Consider the following 21987-nt stretch of genomic DNA (forward strand, 5'->3'; position numbering starts at 1 on the left):
TTATTATTTGGAAAGTTATTATCCAACAAATTAAATTGTATTGAGTGACTTCTACCGTCATTTCTTTTGGAATATTGTTTGTTGATCTCTTAAATATATTAAAAATTGAAATAACAAATAAAAGACAAATTTCATTTTAAACGGTTTATTTTGAGTAGCGGGAGGGCGACTGTGGGGGTTATCCGGTGTAAACAGTAAACAATATGGCGGCACCCGTGATTTGACTGAACAAACCAGAGTGTGGACATTTCTCTTGGAATTGTTTTTAGATAAAAACAAATATGGACGCTAGCATAAGGAAATTGCTTGCAAATGCTGAAAATTATGCAGGTTTGTTAAAAATACATCTTCATCTAGAATCTATCGCATTTTGTTCTTGTTTACTTGTTTGTAGATTGTAGCCTAGGCCTAGGCTTTGTTACACTTTGTAGGGTTGTTGTGGTGTTAAGCATATTATAGATCTATATATATATATACTTGGCTACTTGGTTGCTGTTAGGCGGACAAGTCACAATGCTGCTTACTGAATTTTCAAGAGTGGGGATATGATGGGGGGCCTTTTTGAACATTAGCAGACCACCACTAGATCTACTCTGGTAGAAAGGGGGGGGGGATGCTGGCAGGTTCACCCCCCTGCCAAAGTCACAAAAATAATCTCAGATTTCTAGTAGGCCTAGTTTGCACATGCGATTAAACGTAGAAAGACGCAAACTATTTTTAGGTATGGCGCCTATGTTGTTTGACGTCAGACCAGGATACCCCTCCGATCACGTGACTACATCTGAGTATAGCCAACCGCATGGCACCAAAGATGGAAGTGTACGAAAATTGCCGTAAAGACGCTGGAGGATTAGATTTACATCTACCCCCCCCCCCTCTCCTGCATTCTTCATCACTAACATACATTAAAAAACAAACAAACTTCAAAGCAGCTCTACAAATTATAATTTATGGGACTGTTGGTCAGTCGGGAGGAGGAGAAGAGAAATAAAAAATAGTCCGGGACCGGAATCGAACCACTCCTAAAATCATTGCATGACTTCAAAGGCAGACGCGCTGTCTATCCAGCCATCGGAATTTCTGAGAGCGTGGTGTAGATTTTAAGCCTTATATACGTAGACACTTTGCCATCTTTGGTGCCATGCGGTTGGCTATTATACTTAGATGTAGTCACGTGATCGGAGGGGTATCCTGGTCTGACGTCAAACAAGATGGGCGCCGTATCTAAAAATAGTTTGCGTCTTTCTACGTTTAATCGCCTGTCTAGTTTGCGACAGTTTTTAGTGCCAAAAAAATATTCGAGGCAGGTGGTCTGCTAATCTTCAATTTTACTGATAGAGGTAATTAAACAGCTTGACAGAAATGTTGCCCCCCCCCCCCCACCCCCCACCTCTCTCTATCCTTTTCTCTCTCTCGAGTTCTCACTCTCTCACTCTCTCTCTCTCTCTCTCTCTCTCTCTCTCTCTCTCTCTCTCTCTCTCACACACACACACACACACCCACGCACACACACACATGTACACAAATCATGATTTGTATTCGTAGTTTTATTGCAATGCCGTTAGGTCGGAGGGTAAGAATGATGCTGCATCATGACTTGCTGAGGTTTTTGACCAGAGCTTCTTCTTTATTAAATTTAAGAATATCTTAACTGGAAATTGTAAAACTCCACCATTAATACTGATTTGAAAAATGATGTGTTACAGAGTCGTTCACTGAACAGTTGATGCTCAGAACTTAGAAGTGAACATCTAAAGTAATCACATTGACATCATTATGATTTATCTCAATGACTCATTTGTAATCAACAATATTGTAGTACAGCCCTCTAGACTCTTTTTTTCCTTTGTTTGTCTTCAATTTTTTTTTTGTTAGCTTGGCTTTTGTGAAGGGTGCAAATATGGTGACTTTAACCATATTGGTGGTTTTTACTGTCACCATTTTTGTTAAAATAACTAAAAGTATGTGAAAACTGTGACTAAAATTCTTGAAAATGAATTTTTTCCGCTTTTATCGTTATTCCTCGTTACCCCTCCCCCCAAGAAAAAAAAATGACACGTGTAACGTGGAAGCTAAAATTTACTGGGAACCCCCCATGTTTCTGTTGTTGCAGAAGATATGCTCCTGTCCTTTCAGATGAGTATATTATAAGGCCTGTATGCACATATAAATATTGGGGTAATGCAGGAAACATGTTCGTGAAACAGACATCATGAAAACTAAATTTTTATGAATTTGACACACAACAGACTCTAAGGCACATATTATGTATATATATGTGCATAGTTTTAATAAAGAATTGGTGCAATATTATGACATGGAAACCTTATGAACTTAGGTATGAAAACCTTGGTTCTTTGTCGTGAGAACAGTTTCAATGAGTTAAAAAAAGAAAAGAGTTTTAAGTGCTTGCTTATATTACTGTTCTGTCCTTTTTAAAAAATAGAAGATTTGTTTTTTCTGTTTATATATTTGACAACTAGACTTCTAATATATTCCCTTTTTAAATTTTTATTCATCCCCAGGGGGTGAGAAAAATCCAGCATTGCTTGAAGCATACAGTTTGCTCAGGAATGTTGCTGAAACTAGACCAGCAGTTGATGCACCTGAATCGTTTGGACAAGACTTGTATGTTCTGTGTGCAGAATTTGCTTTTCAGGTTAGTTTTCTTTTTCATATTGTGTAAATCTGTTGAATGTATTTCCTTATTGAATTGTTACTTATGGTGTGCATATTTTTATGTCATAATTATCTGGCATTGGTCAGATGACAAGGACATGTGGTTACTTGAGGGAGGCATTGCGCTGCCAAGAGCGAAATGCTCGCAGCTAAAGGGATTTGAAAACAGCAACATGTCATAACAATGGTGATTATATTTTTGAGCTAATATGTCTGTATTGTTTTTCAGGTTTCATTACCTCTTATGCTTTTAAAAGAGTTTGTCGGAACTCTAAGTTAACTGACGAGATTGTTTTTTTTCTTGTTTTCCATTTTTGTTACCTCCATTTGAAAAACACTTATTCAATACATAGTTGTTTTATAAAAATGTGCCAGTTAATATTTATGAATGCTGTATTATTATTTATGATATATCTCTTATTGAATTTTAACAGAATGGACAACCAGACATAGCCAGAGAATGTCTGAAAATGTTCTTCATGAAGCAACCAGCGACCAATCAGTTTCTGTGCCGAGCTTACCTATGTCAAGCACAGCTACTGGCACCACAGAATGCGAACAGTGCAGTAAGGACTTTTTTTTTGGTTTACTTTAATTAGTTATCTTGAAAAACTTTCCCTGCTAATGGCTTCATCTGGTTAAATTGGTGTTCTGTTTTTGGGCAGTAGAGGTTGACAGCATATGAAAGGGACTGATTGCTATACAGTAGCAAAGAGTGAAGTAGATCGACTTTGTGTATAGATATCGGCACAAAGATTTTTTACTTGAAAAGAAGACTGGGGGCTCTCTTTGGAAGTTATATTTTAATGCAAGAACTTCAAGAATATAAAAGTTCTATAGATAAACGGGTTTGTAAAATTCCATTGCTTTGAGTATTTTGGGTCAAGGTTGACAGCATTCATAACCAACTTCACTTCCTATCTGATGAATGGCTTATATATAACAATGTCTTCAATATTTCTCAGTCAGGGATCATTTTTGTGTAGATCCATGCTCATAGTGTCAGCAGGGCTATGAATGCCATTCTTTTATTAGAAGTGAGCATCTCTGCATTCTTTCACAAAAAATTTGTCAATTCCGTGTTTTCAAGAAAGGAAAGCAAAGAAAGTGGTGGATTGTGGAATGTACTGATGTAGTGATAGTTTTTGAATGAGAGCCCAATTGAGAACACGATGTCATGGAGTCTTTCAAACTTGTGGGGTTAATTAGTTTTTGTGAGGATTTGTCTACTTTTAAGGATGACTTTCAGTGTTCACTAATTGGTTGATCTCTCTCCTGATTTGATATTCCCACTTTGGCGTGTAAAAGCTCAAGAGTGAGCTCTATGGCAGTGTATTCGAGATTAAGTTGTCCTTTTCCTGTAGGCATTGGTCAAGCAGTATTTCTCGAAAAATCATTTTGACAGACTGCTATGCAAAGCGTACGGATCGGATTAACAAGTAAATTTCCTCTTTGGAAAGTGGTGGCTCTGACTTCCCCACATCGTATTGATACAATAGTAAAACACAACGTATAGATAGGGTTAAAGAACTTGCTTTTTGATACATTTCAGTATTGGATCTAATATCTCCATTCTTTGTTCTTAATCTTGTGTTTATTAATGTGGTACTCAGTAGTTTACTTATTGATCCTGTAAACATTGAACTTTTTTGCTTTATTTCTTATTAGGAGCAGCTTGAGAAAGCAGTGGTCTACATTTTGAAGGCAATATCTTTTGCCAAGAAAACTCCCAGGTAATTAAAGTTTACTTATTGTTCACTGTCAAGGCATGTGAGACTAAAAATCTTTAGATATGTTGTCTAACATACTAAAAAAGCTTGGTAAATAAAATAAAAAGCTGTAGAAAAGCTTGAGAATAATTTTGCCATCAGTTGAAATAACATGTTCTGCATATAAAAAGTATTACATTTTTAAAGCAATACCAAAAAAGAAAAGAAAGTTCTGCCATGTGTGACTAATGTGTTGTATTCTTAAATTTCCTCAGATATCATTTCTTGGTTTACAACGCTTCTGTCATATACTGGCAATTCTGTCGTCCATTTTTGAAACCTGGATTTCGCCAGTATCTTGCAAGAAGTTTGCATCAAGTTGTAAAAGCTCTGGATGACATTGAAGATAAAGACTATGAATGGAGAGCACAGCTGATGATGTAAGAGTCTTGAACCAAAGTCATAATAGCTCTTTTGTCTGCACTGATTTCTCCTTTCTTTTTTCCCTGTTTTTCATCTGTGTTTTTGTTGAGATACCCATCAGTGTTTTGATCGATGTCACTATTACCTAGAGGATATCTTTGTTTTTCCTCATGTTTTTACTTCTATCAGTAAATCTAATTGGTGGACCCTGCTGAGATTTCTTTCTTGTTTTTTCCTTTTTTGTTCTCCTGGCTTTTCTTTTCACTTATCACACACCCATCATATTTTGGTCTTGTGCTTCCTTTGAAGTGAAGTTCTTGATGATTCTCCTTTTGATAAAAAGCTTACGAAGGCATGCACTTTTCCTGAACCTCTCTATTTGGATAGGTGTCTGTTCTGCTCAAGGTCAGCTTTATAAATTTTCAAGGGGGGGGGGGGGGGGGGGGGGCGCAGAAAGGTTAAATATTGCAAGTTATTTCCTTCTCTTCACAGTATTATTCTTTGTCAGATTTTCATAAATGATTCTGTGCTTAGAGACTTTGCTCACAATATACTCACAATCTGCTGTATTATTATCGCCAACCATTTCTTCCCTTCTACTTATCAGTGCTTTGATCGAATGCCACTTGGATGCCAGTCGGCGGAGTGATGCCTCACACATAGCTTCGGCAGCTGCGACGTTTATCAAAACAAATGTTTCGTCCTTGTACAAAACAGTGTTTGGACTCATGGTATGTTTTTGCTTTGTGACTCAGACTTAAGTAAGGCAAGTCTTTGTTCTGTCATATAGGTGGGAATTTTCTTTCATGCTTTATTTTTGTCACGGTACGACGCTGTGGAATCAGGCGCTAATCAATTTTTGGGAATATGTTGTTATTGGTATCAGCAGAGAGCTTGTTCATTTGCTTTCGATTAAAAAATACCCGTTTATTGTGAATGGACGTAGAGATATTTGCAATTGAAGGAGGTGGGGGTCACTTGGTTTCAGAGGTAATACTAACAAGAAAACGGCAGCCAAAGTTTGGTAACTTCAATTGTTTGAAAGTCCTTGAAAGCTAAAAATGTACATATTTTGTCCCTTTAATTAGGTGGAAAGTGTTTGTTCGCGGCCTGTACTATGGTGTAGGGTGAGAAAAGCAATGATGACCTTTGATCACTGTTTTTCTGTAAAATTCACATGGAAATATGTTGTTATATGGATATAAAATGTGTTGAGCCAAAAAAAAAAATTCGCGAAAAATTGCCCATTGGCGGGAAAATGTGTTTTCTTCAATTTCATTGTTTTGATGAGCGCTTAATTTCACTATGATGCCTCACATTTTACCTTTAATATTTCAAATGTTGCAAAAAGATGGTGGTTTTGGTTGTTTGCGTGAGAAACCTTTCATGTTTTCTTGTAGTTTGTTTAACTGGTTTTGGAAAGAAGAAAAGAAAATGCAGACTTGAACTCATTATTACTTTTGTAACAATATACCACTGCTCACCCACAAAGATTATGTTTTCATGCACACCGTGAAAACTGTGTGTTTAAAAGTGTGGATGAGAAAACTGAGTCTATTTATGGGAAATTTCATATATAATTGTCAGATTTCTTCGTGTCCTGCAGACTTGATGATAATAAACAGATGTTTTCTATTGTAGTTTAGATATTATGTGTGTATGTTTATGCCTATAAAATGTACTGTGTTTGTCAATACAGGTACGGCATCAGCTTGTTGATTCTACGAAACTTCACAAAGATCTGAAAACATCGCCTGAACTTGCTGTTTACTATAAGATATGCAAGCTTAAGAAGTGAGTCTATGTTTTTCTTGGAGAAACTCTGTCTGGTGCATAACTTATGTATATTTTATTATAATTCCATTTGATGAGTTATAGGAACATTTTTGTGGTGTGTACCTATGTCGTTCTTGGGTCATGCATGTGTAGTATATATTTGTATTGTTGCCATCGCGATGAGATCGGACAACTACAAAATTTTCGATTTTGCTTTTTTTCATGAACATGTTCTATAAAGCATGTTTCATATGCTGGTTAAAAATTTATATTCAAATAAACAGACTAACGTGGAATTTTTTAACAGTATGAAAATCGGATAACTCTAAGCTGTTCTTTTAATAAATCAGTTTTTTCTTTCTCTTAACAAATTTACACGATGCTACTTATCCGATCTTATCATGACGGCGACAGTTGTCAATTTTTGTTGAACAAGTGTTGAAACAACTAAACGAAGTCACTTTTCTTGCTATCTGTTATTTTAAGGGCTTTGTCATAAAAGATCGGAGCAGTGGTTTATAAGACTTCGATATTGCCGTGTAACTTTATCCTCCAGTCAGTCACAACGCAGAAAAGAGACGAAAAGTTATCACAGTTTTGCCACTTATTGATTTTCTTCATGCTGATGGTGGCAAATTGCTTGAAAGTCTTGTGTTCAAGAATATCAGTAAGCTGCCTCTTCTGCATGTTCCTCCACCCCCCATTTTTTGTTTTTGTTTCTTTAAGTTATGTCAAAAAAAGAATGTTCCTTTTTAGCGTTAAATCAAGGTATTGCTTTAGAATTTTTCTGGCCAAAATATTAACAATGTATGCTTATATATGTAAGCGTTTTCCTGAAGGCAGGTCGATTTGCTGGCCAGATGTTAACGTTTACCAATGAAGTCTGTATTATAGAGACCTCTTTCTGTGTCTTTTATTGAAAATACAGAACAGTTAACGGTACTGTCCGTAAATGTTGGAAAGTTTATAATATGGGATATTTGAAGGTTTTGGGAGTTTAACTTATGTGAAAGCTATTTCTTTTTTGTACTAAAATATGTTATATTTGTAGTTGGTTTTCTATTGTTTGATACATTTAATTTTTTCTTCCCATCTTGAAGTATAGTTGAAACTCCACTTTTTTCTTTCTTTGTATGATATGCAAATGTCAGTTAACTTTCTCTTAAATATTTATGACCTAAATGTTAATATTCCTTTCTTTCACCAATAACTAGGTTCAAATCAATTCTTTTTAGTTATCTAGAGGAATTGAACCCTCTTCTTTTAATTGGATGTTCTACAGTTCTGTAGATATTTCTTCATAGTACTCACTTTACTCCATTTATAAATACCCCAAATTGATTAGTTAATCTGTATTTGTAGCTTACGTTTTAACGCAGTTTCTTTTCCTAAGGTGTCCTTCTTTCTGACCACTTCCTAAATGATCTGAATTGTTAATAAGACATACAATATTTGCAACCTATCTGTGATTTTAACTCGTGAGTGTTTGTTGCGCAAATCCTGTACTAATAAAACAGTGGTATTCTTTTCAAAGAATTCCATACCTGTTCAGTACTAAAACATTTTTAATTGTTGCTGTGACGCAGTGAATAAAATGATGACTCTTTAAGTTTTAGTCTGAGGAAGTTAGATGATCAAAAATGAACTCAAGGTCTTGAGATGTTTTATTCTATGGTAAGACAATCTTATTTCATTAATTCATACAACGCCTCGTTTGCTCAGTCGTCTTGATCCCCTGCCTGTACTTGAAGATGCTTCCTCTGTGCCCTCCTCTGATGCTGAACTGGCTGATGATGTATCCTCAAGTCCTGATTCTGATCCTGCGTCTGAAAATGACTCTTTTGTGTAAAATTTATAAAAATGTTGAATATTCTTTCTGCAGTAACTATTTTGCAGATTATGATTTTGTTGTTTGGTTTCACAAAGTTTCTGTATCTTCTTTTCAAGTTTTTTTAACGTTATTTCCATCATCGATGGACAGGTCTTAGAATTTCTTCACTTTTGTTTTTCATTTTTTCATAGTTGCCCTGAAAAGCATATATTAATAATTCAGCGATAACTGACTCAAGGTAGAAAAATCACATACAGCTTTTGTTGATCTAAAATGATAGTTCTAAAAAAATTACTAACAAATAAGTAGTTATTGAAATAAGAAGTATCCTTCTTTTCTTATTTTGCTTTACATGACAGCCTTTTAGAAATCTGTTTTGACAGGGCCCCTTTGAATGAGCTATTCTTTTGCTTCGATAACTTTCTCCTTTCAGACTTTTTTTTTCAGGAAAACATGCACATACGCTGTAGACAGATCATTACATATACATGATATTATAAATGTAGTATGCATTGCCTTCACACATCTTGCAGACATATCAACGCACTGCATAATATTCTACGTACTTGGAGGAACAGCAATGGAGGTGTTTTGGCTGTTTATGTACATAGCTTTGTTCTTATTGTTATGTAATGTTAGGTTTAAACATTGCTCAAAGGTCGAAGGGGTTTGATTTTTACAATTGTTGGATCAGACTTTCTTCTTCATGTCTTTGACAAAGAGTTAATTTAAAATACTGAAAATTGGGTTGATTTTTCTGAACTTTTGATTTGAAAATGAACTGTTTTGCGTAAATCTGTAGAACATTTAAAATATTGGTATTATTGTGTTCTTGTGACTGGCAAAATAGTAATAGTTTCATATCTAGAACAATCTTGCTACAGATAAGACCAATACTTCCAAGTACTATTACATTTTAAAAGCAGAAGTTCAATTGTTTCAGTGGACTTTACAGAACTCACACTTGTCAATGTGACCTTGAATAAATTGATTGACTTAGTTGTAACTGGGATCATTGTAGTGTTAAATCACAGCCGTAACATTTATCACATTTTATTGTTAAAAATTCCTTTCGCACACCACTGAAGAACTTGGTGTATTGAACCGTAACTTTACTCTGTGGGGAGTTAGTCCATATTGTTCATTTTCTTTCAAACTTTACTGCTCTGCGCCATTTCCACCACTTAAAAGGTCTCCAAAAAAAGAGCACAAATTCTGCATGAAGGATCAGTTTATGCCAACAGTGCCATACAATTTTAACTATAATATTATTGACTCATTCTGTTGTTGTAGTTTTCTCTCAAAGTTGTGCCAAAATTCAAGGTATGAATTTGGTCATGTGTTGCTTGAAGATCGATTGCTTTGGTGCTGGTCACGAGAAATGCTGAGTAGGGACTTCAATAGCTTTCTGGAGAAGAACGAGTTGTGCCTCACTGAAATCTGAGCTGCTTATACTAAGTGCCTTTATGCCCCCCCCCCCCCCCCCCCCACCCGAATTTCAGATTTCTTTCAAGCTATGTGAATGCTTCCTTTTCAGCAGGAAATTTAGCAATTTTTCTGTGTGTTTACTGCTGTTTTGATAGATGTGTTACTGTTTGACTTTGACTTTTTTGCCCTTGAATTTATTTTGAGATAAATATAGAAGACAAACCTCAAAAAGACTTTAAGAAGGGGTTAAGTCTTTTGTAATTTATACTTTTTGGGCAGATTTCCTCGTTAACGAATTGCTAAAGCACATCATTTATGTGGTGGCTGGAAAAACCAGGTACATCATTTTTCTGTAACATTTTATATTGACATCAAGAAATGGAAGCCCTTATATTTCCCAGTACTGTATGTAACTTTTCAGATTAAGTGTGTCAGTATTTAAAGCATGTTATTTTAGGTTAAAAAGATGTATTGCAAAGTTGAAATAAAAAGCATGTTGATTGGTTTGTTGTTGTTGGGGGGGGGGGGGGGGGGGGGGGTTGCCAATTTTATAGACATGTGAAGTGATGCACTCTCACTATTTGAAAAGTAAATGAAAATAGGTTTTCAAATTTACCGAACTGGCTGTGTCTGTTCTTAGATGGAAAGCTTGCTCTAACTCTGTAATTTTTTAAAGATAAGAAAACATAATTTCACTGATTTCATATCTTTTATTCTTAAATAAGGTATTTCATAACAGCATTCAGACAGAAAAACATGGGCTGAAGAAATGAAAATCATACTGGCTCAAATGCGATACGAAGCTTATATTTTTGGTTGGGGGGTGTAGGATATGACTCGGGCAATGGCTGTTTGTCTACCACTTGTTTTTACAGACCACCGCACATTCATTTTTACGTACCTCCCAAAGTTATATTCTAAAGTTACAATGTTTCCAGGTTATTAAGGTCCTTACAGTTCTGAGCTCACCTTCTGCACACCCCAACATGCTGTGGTTTTAATGTAGTAGTGGTCTATAGAGTGCTCAGGTGCTTGCTTAGTTCGTGTGAACTCAGAAGAGCAGCACTCAAAGGGTGAACTTTAATCTGTTGGTTTGGAGTGAAAATATAATTCTTTTTTTTCTCTGGAGCATTCATGCAGTATCACTGTAAATAGTATGTGGCGATGATATTGCATTGTTAAAAAAAGTTTCTGTGATTTCTCTGCTCTCATCTAGTTTTTGAGTATTGAACATTATGTGTTTTTTTTTGTAAAATCTATTTGCCTTTGGCTGTTATTATCTTTAGTGAAATGGTAACATTCTCAAATTTTCTTTTTTCTAGCTCTGTTGACCAGGAAGAGGGCCGAGACTATGCACTGGACATTCAGAACATTCTGAACCAGATGGGTGTGGCACATAAAGACTCCCTGTTGTCCAGGTCTCAAGAGCGATTGTCACAAGAACGTCTGACCCGCAAAGATTCAAAGCCTGCACGTGCAACTTCAAGCAGTTCATCCCCGAGTAGAGATGAAGCTGCTGAAACAGAGAGGAAAGAACGGTGAGTGTGATAATGTTCCACTATTTTTCCTTTTTCCTCTGTACTTTCTATGTTATGTTAGTTGAGGCAAACACAACTGTTTACTATTTTGTTTGTTTTTGAGTTAGCAAAGATTGTATATTCCAAGGTGGAGTTGTAGTGAGGTTTAAGCTCTCCCAATTTGTTGAGGCAACAGATTATGAGAAGTGAGAAACAGTGACATTATTTCAGTTTACTGAATTGTTTCATTGATGAACCCAGGATCCCTCAAACATTTGTTCTACATTCTGTAAAATCCAGTATATGTGTGTATTTGTTTGGGCACTTAGAGACACAGGTTTTCAGTTAAGTGTGCAGATTAAGGACAGTAGGTGTATAAAAACTGATGTCAAGATATACTGCACATGCATAATCATGTATGGTAATTGGGAATGTGTGGTCATTAATTGCCCTTTGTGCACACACAGTCTTTCAATAAGAGTTGCGCAACATATCCTGGAATACATAATCTTGGAGTTTAGTCTCACGTTGTATTTTAAAAAAAATTATCGTCCATTCAGGTACATATTCTGTAGACTGATGTCGTGCATCGTTTTTTTCTCTTAGTTTCTGCACTTTCAAATTTCATTTCAAACTTTTTTCTTGTCAGCTTATTAATGGTAGTGAATACAGACAGTAGCTACAATCTATGTATGTTCCTCACATTATGGATGTTATTTGTTTTCATAAGTATTATGTGACCTTGCTTCAGTTTATAGAGAAGTAACAGATGTTCTTAACGCACCCTCACACTCATTCTTCCTTTTCTCTTTTTATAATTTGTCATGGTTATTTTCCAATTAGCATTTGATTAGATTCATGTTCTTTTTCACATAAATGGCACTTTGCTCTCCAATTTTAAGATTACGTTAAAAATATTTTTAAAGTTGAAACAGTTTGCATTTGCTTTAGATTTTTATTTGTCCAATATTTAACCTTTTGTAGCACAGACTGAGCAATGTAAGGACACTCATTAGTTCACATTAGAAAACTCATTATTTCATGTATTTAATGCTCATTCTGCTTTTAGATTTTATTTTGCTCTTGTTATGACGTGAAATATATTTCATTGTAGATTGTATGCTGCATGTTTCTTTATAGCAAAAGTCCAGTAAAAGGCGGAAGGAGAACTCCAACACCAACCACCAGTAGAAAAGTAGCTTCGGACAGTGTGGATAAGTTAGTCTTCTGGATTTTTCCCCCCATATAAACCCACAGAACACAATATATATATTTAAGTCCACATCTTTTAAAAAAATCTGTTTGTGAATACATAATTTCACCTCACATTTTTATTTGTGTGTCACAATATGCACTCAGTTTCATGAAAAATAATACATTTTTTAGTTCATTGAGGGACAATAAATTAGTGTGCAAAGGTGGTTTTTTTTTGGTGAAAAACAATTTTGTTTTGCTAGCAACAGTGTGCAATTTGTTAGTTTTGAAATCAACTCCATCCTGTAGTGTAATGGAATGCAATGAAAATCTGTTATTGCGAATTAGAGTCAATATTTAAAAATACAGTATTCAGCTAAAGTGTTGATTAGTATGAAGTACAAATTCTTTCTAATATGTATAAGTTGGGCAGAGAGTGAAGAGTGCTGCTTTGTCAGGTTTGGATCATATCTAATTCTAAAGCACACCAAACTTTGAGTTCATGAAGGTTCCATTTGTCCTTGTTCATACCTTTGAAGAACACTGAAGGGAAGAGGATAAAGAAATATCTGCATCCATTGTTTATGGTATGAAAAGTGTTAAACTTTACAGAATAATGATAAAGTTAGTCTCTCATTACTAAAATACTCATTTATTAAAACTTATTTGTGGTTGAAGTATTTTGATCATTCTATTTTTTAATGCTTGCTATTCTCGTTTTTGTTGTAACTTGTAATTTAATTACCCACCCCTTCTCTCTCTCTCTCTCTCTCTCTCTCTCTCTCTCTCTCTCTCTCTCTCTCTCTCTCTCTCCCTCCCTCTCTCCCTCCCTCCCTCCCTCCCTCTCTCCCTCTCTCTCTCTCTCTCTCTCTCTCTCTCTCTCTCTCTCTCTCTTTGTCATCCCCTCTCTCTCCCATTTTCTCTCTGTATCATACTTAAGAGACAAAGAGATTCAGACGTTCTATCCGAAAACATTCTTTTGAGATACAGTTTTTATTTTTTCCCTGAAAACTTCACAACTACATTGATGATGTGAATTAATCTAATCATCCATCAATGACATAGCCCAAGAATTTATGCTTTACTTATTATTCAAATGTTGATCATACAGTTAATCAGTAGCTATGGGGTGTCATTTTCTTTCAGTTTATCCCCTGCAGAAAGGTTTGGGTCAAATTTGAGCTGTTTTGTGTAAATTAGATGCTATTATTCTTGCAAATAGATACTGCATGCACAACTGTACAGTCAAACCTGTGTAAGACGGCCACCCATTGTCAAGCAGAAAAGTGGCCGTATAACACAGGTGGCCGTCTTAGGCAGGACTGATCAAGATGAAGAAAACAAACCATTCCATTCTGAGGTCCCAATCGAAAGTAGCCGCTTTGTTGTTGTTTTTGTTGTTGTTGTTGTTGGTTTGTATTTTGTTTGCAATTTTTATTTTGTTGCTGATTTTGCACAAGGGTGACAAAAAAACGAAATGTATTAGATGAGGAAGACCGAGTGCCATGTTTAAACAAACGCATGGGTCGCCACCACTCGGAGAATGAGCTACGCTTTTGTCACAAGTTCAGGTTGATGTCCATTGTTACTTTGTAACAGACTGGGTAAACAGTGACCACTCATCTCACTTACGATTTGTGTATGAGTTCTGGGCGGGGCTTATGGGTTATGAGGGATCACACGCTTACCTCACCAGCAGCTGAAAATTGGTAGCTATTGGTCAACTGTGTGAGGGGCCTACGCTACATGATCATTAGAGGGACTATCTAACAACAAACGACTGGTGATTGGATTATGACGGCTCACCCACAACGCCAGGGGCCAATGCACAATTTATGACAAAACGTAATGGAGTCTCTAAGGGGGCCGTCTAAGACAGGTGTTATTGCTTAGTGTGATAGGGGTTGTGTGTTAAAATATGGTGGCTGCGGCTGCGTTGGACAGGTGCCCGTTTTACACAGTTATTTCATATAGAAAAAACACAAGGGGGAAAATGGAAAGTGGCCATTTGTACAGGTGGCCGTCTTATAGAGGTGGCCGTCAGGGCAGGTTTGACTGTATCTGTAGTGAGATAATTCAACTATTTAATCAATATTTTAGATGAAATGCTGGTTAACCCCTGGGTTTTAAGAATTTCATGCTTTTGTGGTTCGGTCTGTACAGCCAGATTACAGTGTGTGATGATATGCTGTGTGAAAATTGTCTGATTTGGATATGACCTCAGTGTACTGTCATACTGAGAAGTGTTCAACATATACTCCACATTTATTTGACTATTATGCGGCTCAGTGTTTGTTTTACTTTGCATTGCTACCTCCCTAATCACATAACTGCTAGATAATTAGACAATGTGCTCTAGATTTTTTAAAAACTTTGTACGAATGTACTAAATTCATGATTATGAGTTTTTGTTATGAAAGAGGTATTTTTAATTCAGTCACTTCAGAGACATTTTGTCCGCAAAATGGACGAACTGTATTTAATTGCTGTCAAAAGAAAAGCATTCTTGCCCTCTAATTAGTGTTGTGCTACTGACTTTCATGCATCTCTATTTTGCCATTTATCTCGGGTTTATTAATGTCATGTCGATTGAAGAAATTCTCAAATTTTTGTTTAAGTTAGTGGGTGGTTGGCGGGTGCTCTGGTGTTGTTTGCTTCTTCTTTCCTATCAAACATCTATCATCCTTATCTCCCCTTCTCCTTTTTTATGTTTGTTACTCTCTTGTAACACCAAATCTTCTGCCGCGCATATGACCTTATGCAATTGCGAGCGCCGTAAAACCTCTACTAAAACTAAAAAGTCGAAGTTAAACAAAGTGGGATCTTTGTCTATCTTCCCTTCCTTTCTTTTAAAAGAAATATATCTTGACAGTGCAATTCAAATTTTCCTCACTTTATTTATTAAAATCTTTCAAATATTATAACTTTGCACTATGTTTTGGAGAATTTTATTGTGAGAATAATTTTCATGCAGATATAACTCTGAATAGCATTTTGTTTTTTTTGCATATGTCTTAGTATGTCATAGAGGTATGACTGACTGATTTGTTTTCTTCATCAGTTTGTGCACTCTTTATCTTCTCTCACAAGTACTGTATTGGTGAAAGGGGTTCTGAAAGTATGAACACAAATACTTCATATTGTTGTAGTATGCATTGTGAACTGGGTCCTTGACTGTGGTGGTTTGAGATTAATTCTGATCTTCTGCGTTGAAAATGCTTTTTATTGTTTAACGTAACTTCTAATTCTTTCACCCTCTTTCTTTTTCCTGTCTCCTCCTATTATGGTAACTTACACAACAGTTTCTCGCTCCTTTTATTGCAAATATATTGTCAAATGGGGTCAGTTTCATAATCCTGCTCATTCTGGTTGGCAGTAGAAATATTTACATAGCTACTTGTGTAGAACATGTTTATGAAGCTACATGTTTTGAAAATGCTTTAAAAAAATAATCAGAGCTAGGTTTCCATTGTGTGGATCATTTGTTCCTCTAAACTGCTAGTGTAATCTTTTTATGTTAGTTAACTGATTAAACATGTGTTGTCTTCCTGAAGTACCATCGCAAGAATAGTCTTTTATAGTTGCAACATACTCTGTCACAGTTTTAATTTGGAGCTTTAAAAAAAAATCACCAAAGATTAAAACTTCTGAATCAATTCTCACAAATTGTTACATTTACTTAGATGATTGATGTTTTGGGCAAAGAATAGAAAGTGGCATGGTCGAATTGGAAGAGTATTAAATTAGGTTGAATGAACAGGAAAAGAGTAATTTTGAAGTTACAATTAATTGTCGCTTGCCTTACTCTTTTTATCAATGTTTATAACTTTGCATAACTTTTAAACAGTTATTTTGTTCTCGTTTTTTGGCATATTCACTGAATCCCACAATTTTTTTTTGGTTTGTTTCAGGCCATTGCTTCTACTGGAGTTAGCACGTTTGTGCTTGGAACTGGATCTGCCTGAGTTGGCTGCCGCCTGTGTTGAAAGCATGAAAATGTGCACTTTCAAGGTGGGTGTTGGGACAGAATATGCTACCAATATACTTAATGTCGCCAATGAAAGGGCAGGACACTGTGTTTATGTAATGCAGTTTAGTATTCCGAAGTCACATGAATATGACTCGATAGTTATTAACTTTTCAAATGGCAAAGTCATAATACAGAAATCTTGTGACCTTGAGATCTTTCTAATCAATTTTTGCCCTTTTAGGATCAAGAATGAGAAGTGGATTTGTAGAATGAAGATATAACATTTCGTGCATCCAATGCAGACCTCAAATGGCTATGAAGCTTGTTTGAATTTTTCAATCGTCACACTTCTCTGTTTGAAGAGAGGCTTGTATAAAAGCTTTTTTACTTTGGGAGACCAAACTAGAATTGAAGCAAAATTTTGTTACCAACTTTTTGACCATAGATGAAATGGAAACATAGAATTGTGCCAGAGCTCTATCCAATTTGCACAAAAGGATGAAAACTTTCATATCAAGGATTTTGGATCATGTCGTTAGAAATCTAAACTGTTTGATAGTTCTCTTTATTATTTTAAAAAATCTGGCTATTCAACGGTGTGTCATCCCATATAAAAAAAAAGGATTAAACTCACTGAAAAAATTCTGTTAGTGATATGTTAATTGAGAATCTTTTTTTAAAAAACCGCACGTATGGCACAATCACCAAGCCTGTCCTTTTCATGGATTCTGAAGAGGAGGGAGGAGCAGCTATGGCACTGTACTGTCTATGAGGATACATATTCTCCAAACATTATCCAACAATAAACATTTTTTAGAGGGGCTCAAAACACATACTCTATCATACTTTTCAAATAGCACTGTGGTCACCTGACAGTTTACCAAAATTGCAGATTGATACACTAGTTTTGAATGTGGAACACAATGAAATAGACATCCATTCTGTTTTTCACCCAGCACATGCTTTTCTTGAAAAACTAGGAGCATTTATGTTTTTTCATTTATATGTATGTTAAATACGTAAAATGTTTCATGATTTGCCGATGTTATAGTTAATTTTTACAATGAATAGTTCTGTACGGTAAAACAGTTACTTAGGTAAATACAATTGTGTATACCCTCTTCCTCTTATGCTCCCTTTTACACAGTATACATTCTACATGATCTGTTTGTTTTTCTACCAGGAACCTGGATTTCACCTGGAGCTAGAATTTGTGCAGTGTGAACTGATGGTCCGGAATCTTCTTGAAAAGCAAGAAACTTACCAGAAGACTGTTGTGGATGTAAGTTAACATATTTTGCATGTTCCTTTATCACATTTCACGTAGCAGCATCGAAAGGTTTCACAATTACGAATGGCTATATTTCGACTGTTTGGTGTAAAACTCCGCAAAACGCCATTTTGAATAAGTGATGTATACTGGAGTCTTACACTGAGCTGTAGATTTGAAGTAAACTTTATTTTTGTTCTTTTTTAAAAAAATCATGATTTCTGTTATTGTGTTTGTAGGCTGTCGTTTTCACGTAATACTGACACTTACAATGTATTCTGTTTTCTCAACTTTATCTTAGGTTCGCCTTCAGGCTATCAGACGCTGTGAAGAGGCAATCATGAATGCCATCCGACTTGGAGAACCGAATGTCATTCAAGTTGGCTGCGTCACACAGTGGAACCTATGCCTACCTCTTCTTCAACCCAATCTGAGGAATCAAGTGAGGAAACAGCTTACAGTTGTTGCTGATGCTTTGGAGGCAATTGATAGGTATGATAAAACTACAGTTCTTGTATTGAGTCTTTTTCAGAAAAAGTAGTGTGTATTCTGAGTATAATAAAAGTTGATAACACTTTGTTCAAAGTTATGATATTTATAAGAAGATAGAAAAAGCTGGTTCAGTAGGAGTTTAACACTTTGCAGTCACTTGGCGCAATTGGCGCAATAATGCATCGGTGAAAATGATCCTTTCCGGTCACCTGGCACACTTCTGCGCCATGCCCGAGAAGTCTGTTGCAGTCGCTCTCCTGGCTGGGTTACCAGATGGGGTATTTTGTACTGCTGGCTGTGTGACTGCAAAGTGTTAAAGCAATTGTTGATGCAATGGTTAGGGCTGTACCCCGGTAGCAAACCCGCTCGTACTCACAAACCCCTAGTTCAAGTCACAAGCCTCAAATCACTAGGTCAAATCATCAAATCAAATCACCAGCATGATAAGTTGAGTCTAGCGCAAACTGTAACCTCCTTGGTCTAGTCTAAACTTCAAGTCCACAGCAACTAGCAATCCGCGAAGCCACTCGTGTCAGGCCCCCTCATCATCCCCACCCTGCTTGCAATCCGCGAAGCCACTTACTTCAGAAAAAGAGAGAGGGGGAGAGTGAGAGATCTCGCCCACAGAGTCACTTCGCGGCGTGGCGCTGTAGTTTACTCGATTAATCGAAGGCCTGCGCAAGCCTCAAGTCCCGTCCGCTGCCACAGGCCCCACAATTCACACAGTACTGATTTGCGCTAGACCTAGAGATTTGCCCCAGGACAAGCTCGAAACCTGACCTGCTGACTTGTACTGTCTCGATACACCGAGCGAGCGGCACGGGCTCGATGGCGTAGGACCGTCTTGATGGCGACAAGACAGTCCGATGTGTTGGAAGGGAGAGGCTGGGCTTGTTTTGGTGCAAGGCGTAGAGAGCTGAAGTTATTTTTAACTTCCCGCCGTTGATCAGCTAAGCGAATGGATAAGTGAGAGGGAGCGTGGTATTGTAGTAACAGAGACCTAGGTTTCTGGTAGTAATAAGAATAAGTTGACTTAGATTACCCTAAAATGGAAAACTCCAGGGGTCGTTGTGATTGGCTTTTGTATCGTATGTATGTAACCTATTTTGTAGATGTGTTACACTCACAGTGACATAATACAGAACATTTAGGAGACGGGCTAGGCCTACTTCAACCCAATGTCAGGGCCAACCTGGGCTGAGAGGGAACAACGCCCCAGCAGAAAGACGGAGGTTCTCAGTAAAAATTTATCCCCATACGGGAATCGAACTGAGGTCTTTTGCGTGCGGCGATGAAGCGCTTGGCTTGTGCACATTAAAAATAAACAGGCCTTAACATCATAAGAATAGCAGATCCAATATTAATTTTTAAGTGCATTGAATAGAGCTTTTTGTTTTTTACAACCGAACTATGAAAAAAACCCAACCGATCTTGCACTTTTGGTGCAAGCCTCTCAACGCAAATAACCAGAGAATCTTCTATAATATGTACTGAGCCCACTGCCACGAGAGTTCGCGACGTCACGACACAGTACAGCAGGACTGTCCGCGAGTCACAACTCACCGGAAGTTCCCTCCAGTAGCAAGCGGGAGGCAAATCAAACCACAAGCCTGCTCGCAAGACTCTAGCGCAAGACGTCCGCTGCTTTGCAAGCCTTCGATTAACCGAGCCGAATCCAGCCCTAGCAATGGTTTTTGATTGGGTAGCTTTATAGCAAGATGCTGTAACTTTATCTCACAACAAGACATTGTTTTGTGATATCCTGCAAGGGAGTTACTCTATTTGCATTAAATGTAGATTGCTTTGAATTGTGTGATATAAAATGCTTCGAATGTGTGTAATCACAGTGGTAAAGTTTTGTATCGTCAAGGTAATGTTTTTATTTCCTTGCTAGCCTCCTTGTGCTGCTGAGGTGCCAGATCCACACAGAACTAGCAAGGTGTGAGGAGGATCAAGAGCAGATTCAGGTTGCCATGGAAAACCTGAAGAAGGTTAGTTTGCTTGAGCACCTGATGTCTGAGGACAACGGATTTAAAAGAAAAATGAAGCTATGTTTGTGTGTGGCTTGTATTAGAGTTAGTAACAGTAATGATTTGTCATATCTGAAATAAACAAACGAAGCAATGGCTCCAATCCCATGACTTCACAATAGTAATCATTTGGTTGGCTGGTTCATTCAGATCAAGCATCTCAGTCTGGTGATTTTGGGGGGCGGGGGTGGGGGTAGTGAGGAGGTGTTGGATACAAAGTGCACAGTGAGGCAATCTGTTAAGAAACACAAAGGAGGAAACATCAAACACTATCATTCACATATTTATGTCCCTGGTGATTTTCATGTGCCCTTTGGCAATGGGGTGGACTAAGGTAAAGCAAGTACTTTACTAATAAATACAAATTTCATTCAGTGTAGTGTGAATAAAACCCATAGTTTTGCTCTTTCAAGTCGCACATCCTAAAGTCTAGAATAGGATGCTTTTATGTGTTAGTCTGCAGACAACAGACAGCAAATTTTGGCAAAGGTAGACACCAGGCTGAAGTAGAAATCACCTAGTCATTACCTGTGCAAAAAAGTTATATCTTTTCTGACAGACTGACAGGCAATCAAATATTTTCCTTTAATATAAAGCTACACACAAATATGGAAACTTGTTGTATAGACACACTCTGTCATTTTGTACTGTTCATGTTTCTCAATTTCTTGTTCAGGCCCTGGCTTTAGATGATGGGAACATCTACCACGAGCGTCTGGAGGTGTCTCTTCGTCGTCTGGAACTCAGAGCACAGCTCTACAAACAGCCAGACAGACCTGAAGACCAGGCAGCCATGATTATTGAGCAGGTGTGTGTATCTATTAAAAAGATTTGTTACCAAATTTATGATAGGTCGTGTCTGTTTATGCCTGAAAAACAATGACAAATTGATACCTAGATAAGGTTTAGAAAATGAAAATATTATGTATCTGATTAAATGTAAATTTCAAAATGAAAGTGAGATAATTTTTGACATTGTTAATTTATTCATGTTGTTAGTTTCCATTCATTCCACGTGATGTATTTTAATTCACTTATTTGATATAAATGATGTGAAGAGTGAGGTAGAAATTAGAGCTTATTCTCTGCAATTTGTTCAATTTGAGTCTGTGAATTCTTGTATTTGTGCTCAATATGCACACAATCATTAATTTTATAATAACATTCTGAAAGTAAGAAATAAAATAATTTTTTTTAAAAAGCAGATTTAGTAGATTGTAAACTTTTGTGCATTTTAAAATATATTCACATTTGTCTGTGAGGCTCACTGTGTGTTCATTTTGTTTTTTTCTTTTAGGCTCGGAAAGCAGATTCTGGAACAATTCGAATGAAAAGATCTCTCTTGGTTAAGGCTGGGGAGGCTTTAGCTCCTGATGCCTTTCTACTGGTCCTTGACAGCGAGAATGATACAAAAGGTGGAGTGGTTATAACATTTAAAAACAATTTATTTATATTATGATAACTTTAAATTATTAGTGTTTTTGTCTAATGATCATGTGATTAAGGTTTTCAGACAGGATGTCAGTACAATGTCTGTGAGCTTATCTCTTCATGCATTTTAGTAGATTAAAGTTAGTAGAAATGAATTCATACAGAAAATCTTTTTTAAAGAATTAGATGCAAGGAATTTGTGGGAAACTCAGCTTCTGTTTTGTATGGGTTCATGCT

The 21987-nt window shown here is 36.6% G+C and overlaps 1 protein-coding gene across 1 annotated transcript in view; it reads left to right on the forward strand.

Moving 5' to 3' along the window:
• Positions 1-149: 149 nt before the first annotated feature.
• Positions 150-21987, forward strand: part of LOC101861436 (cilia- and flagella-associated protein 46) — a 79176-nt gene continuing 57338 nt past the window's right edge. Inside the window, exons 1-17 of the mRNA XM_035969346.1 lie at positions 150-330; positions 2526-2659; positions 3114-3245; positions 4348-4412; positions 4664-4828; positions 5419-5542; positions 6511-6605; positions 8310-8432; positions 11169-11384; positions 12504-12581; positions 13704-13721; positions 16469-16568; positions 17711-17809; positions 18099-18289; positions 20184-20280; positions 20996-21127; positions 21617-21734. Coding sequence (XP_035825239.1) covers positions 282-330; positions 2526-2659; positions 3114-3245; positions 4348-4412; positions 4664-4828; positions 5419-5542; positions 6511-6605; positions 8310-8432; positions 11169-11384; positions 12504-12581; positions 13704-13721; positions 16469-16568; positions 17711-17809; positions 18099-18289; positions 20184-20280; positions 20996-21127; positions 21617-21734 — 1936 coding nt within the window. The 5' untranslated portion in view covers positions 150-281. The remainder of the gene's footprint in view (positions 331-2525; positions 2660-3113; positions 3246-4347; positions 4413-4663; positions 4829-5418; positions 5543-6510; positions 6606-8309; positions 8433-11168; positions 11385-12503; positions 12582-13703; positions 13722-16468; positions 16569-17710; positions 17810-18098; positions 18290-20183; positions 20281-20995; positions 21128-21616; positions 21735-21987) is intronic.

This window comes from Aplysia californica, unplaced genomic scaffold, assembly GCF_000002075.1.
Source record: "Aplysia californica isolate F4 #8 unplaced genomic scaffold, AplCal3.0 scaffold00138, whole genome shotgun sequence".
Lineage (NCBI taxonomy): Eukaryota > Metazoa > Mollusca > Gastropoda > Aplysiida > Aplysiidae > Aplysia > Aplysia californica.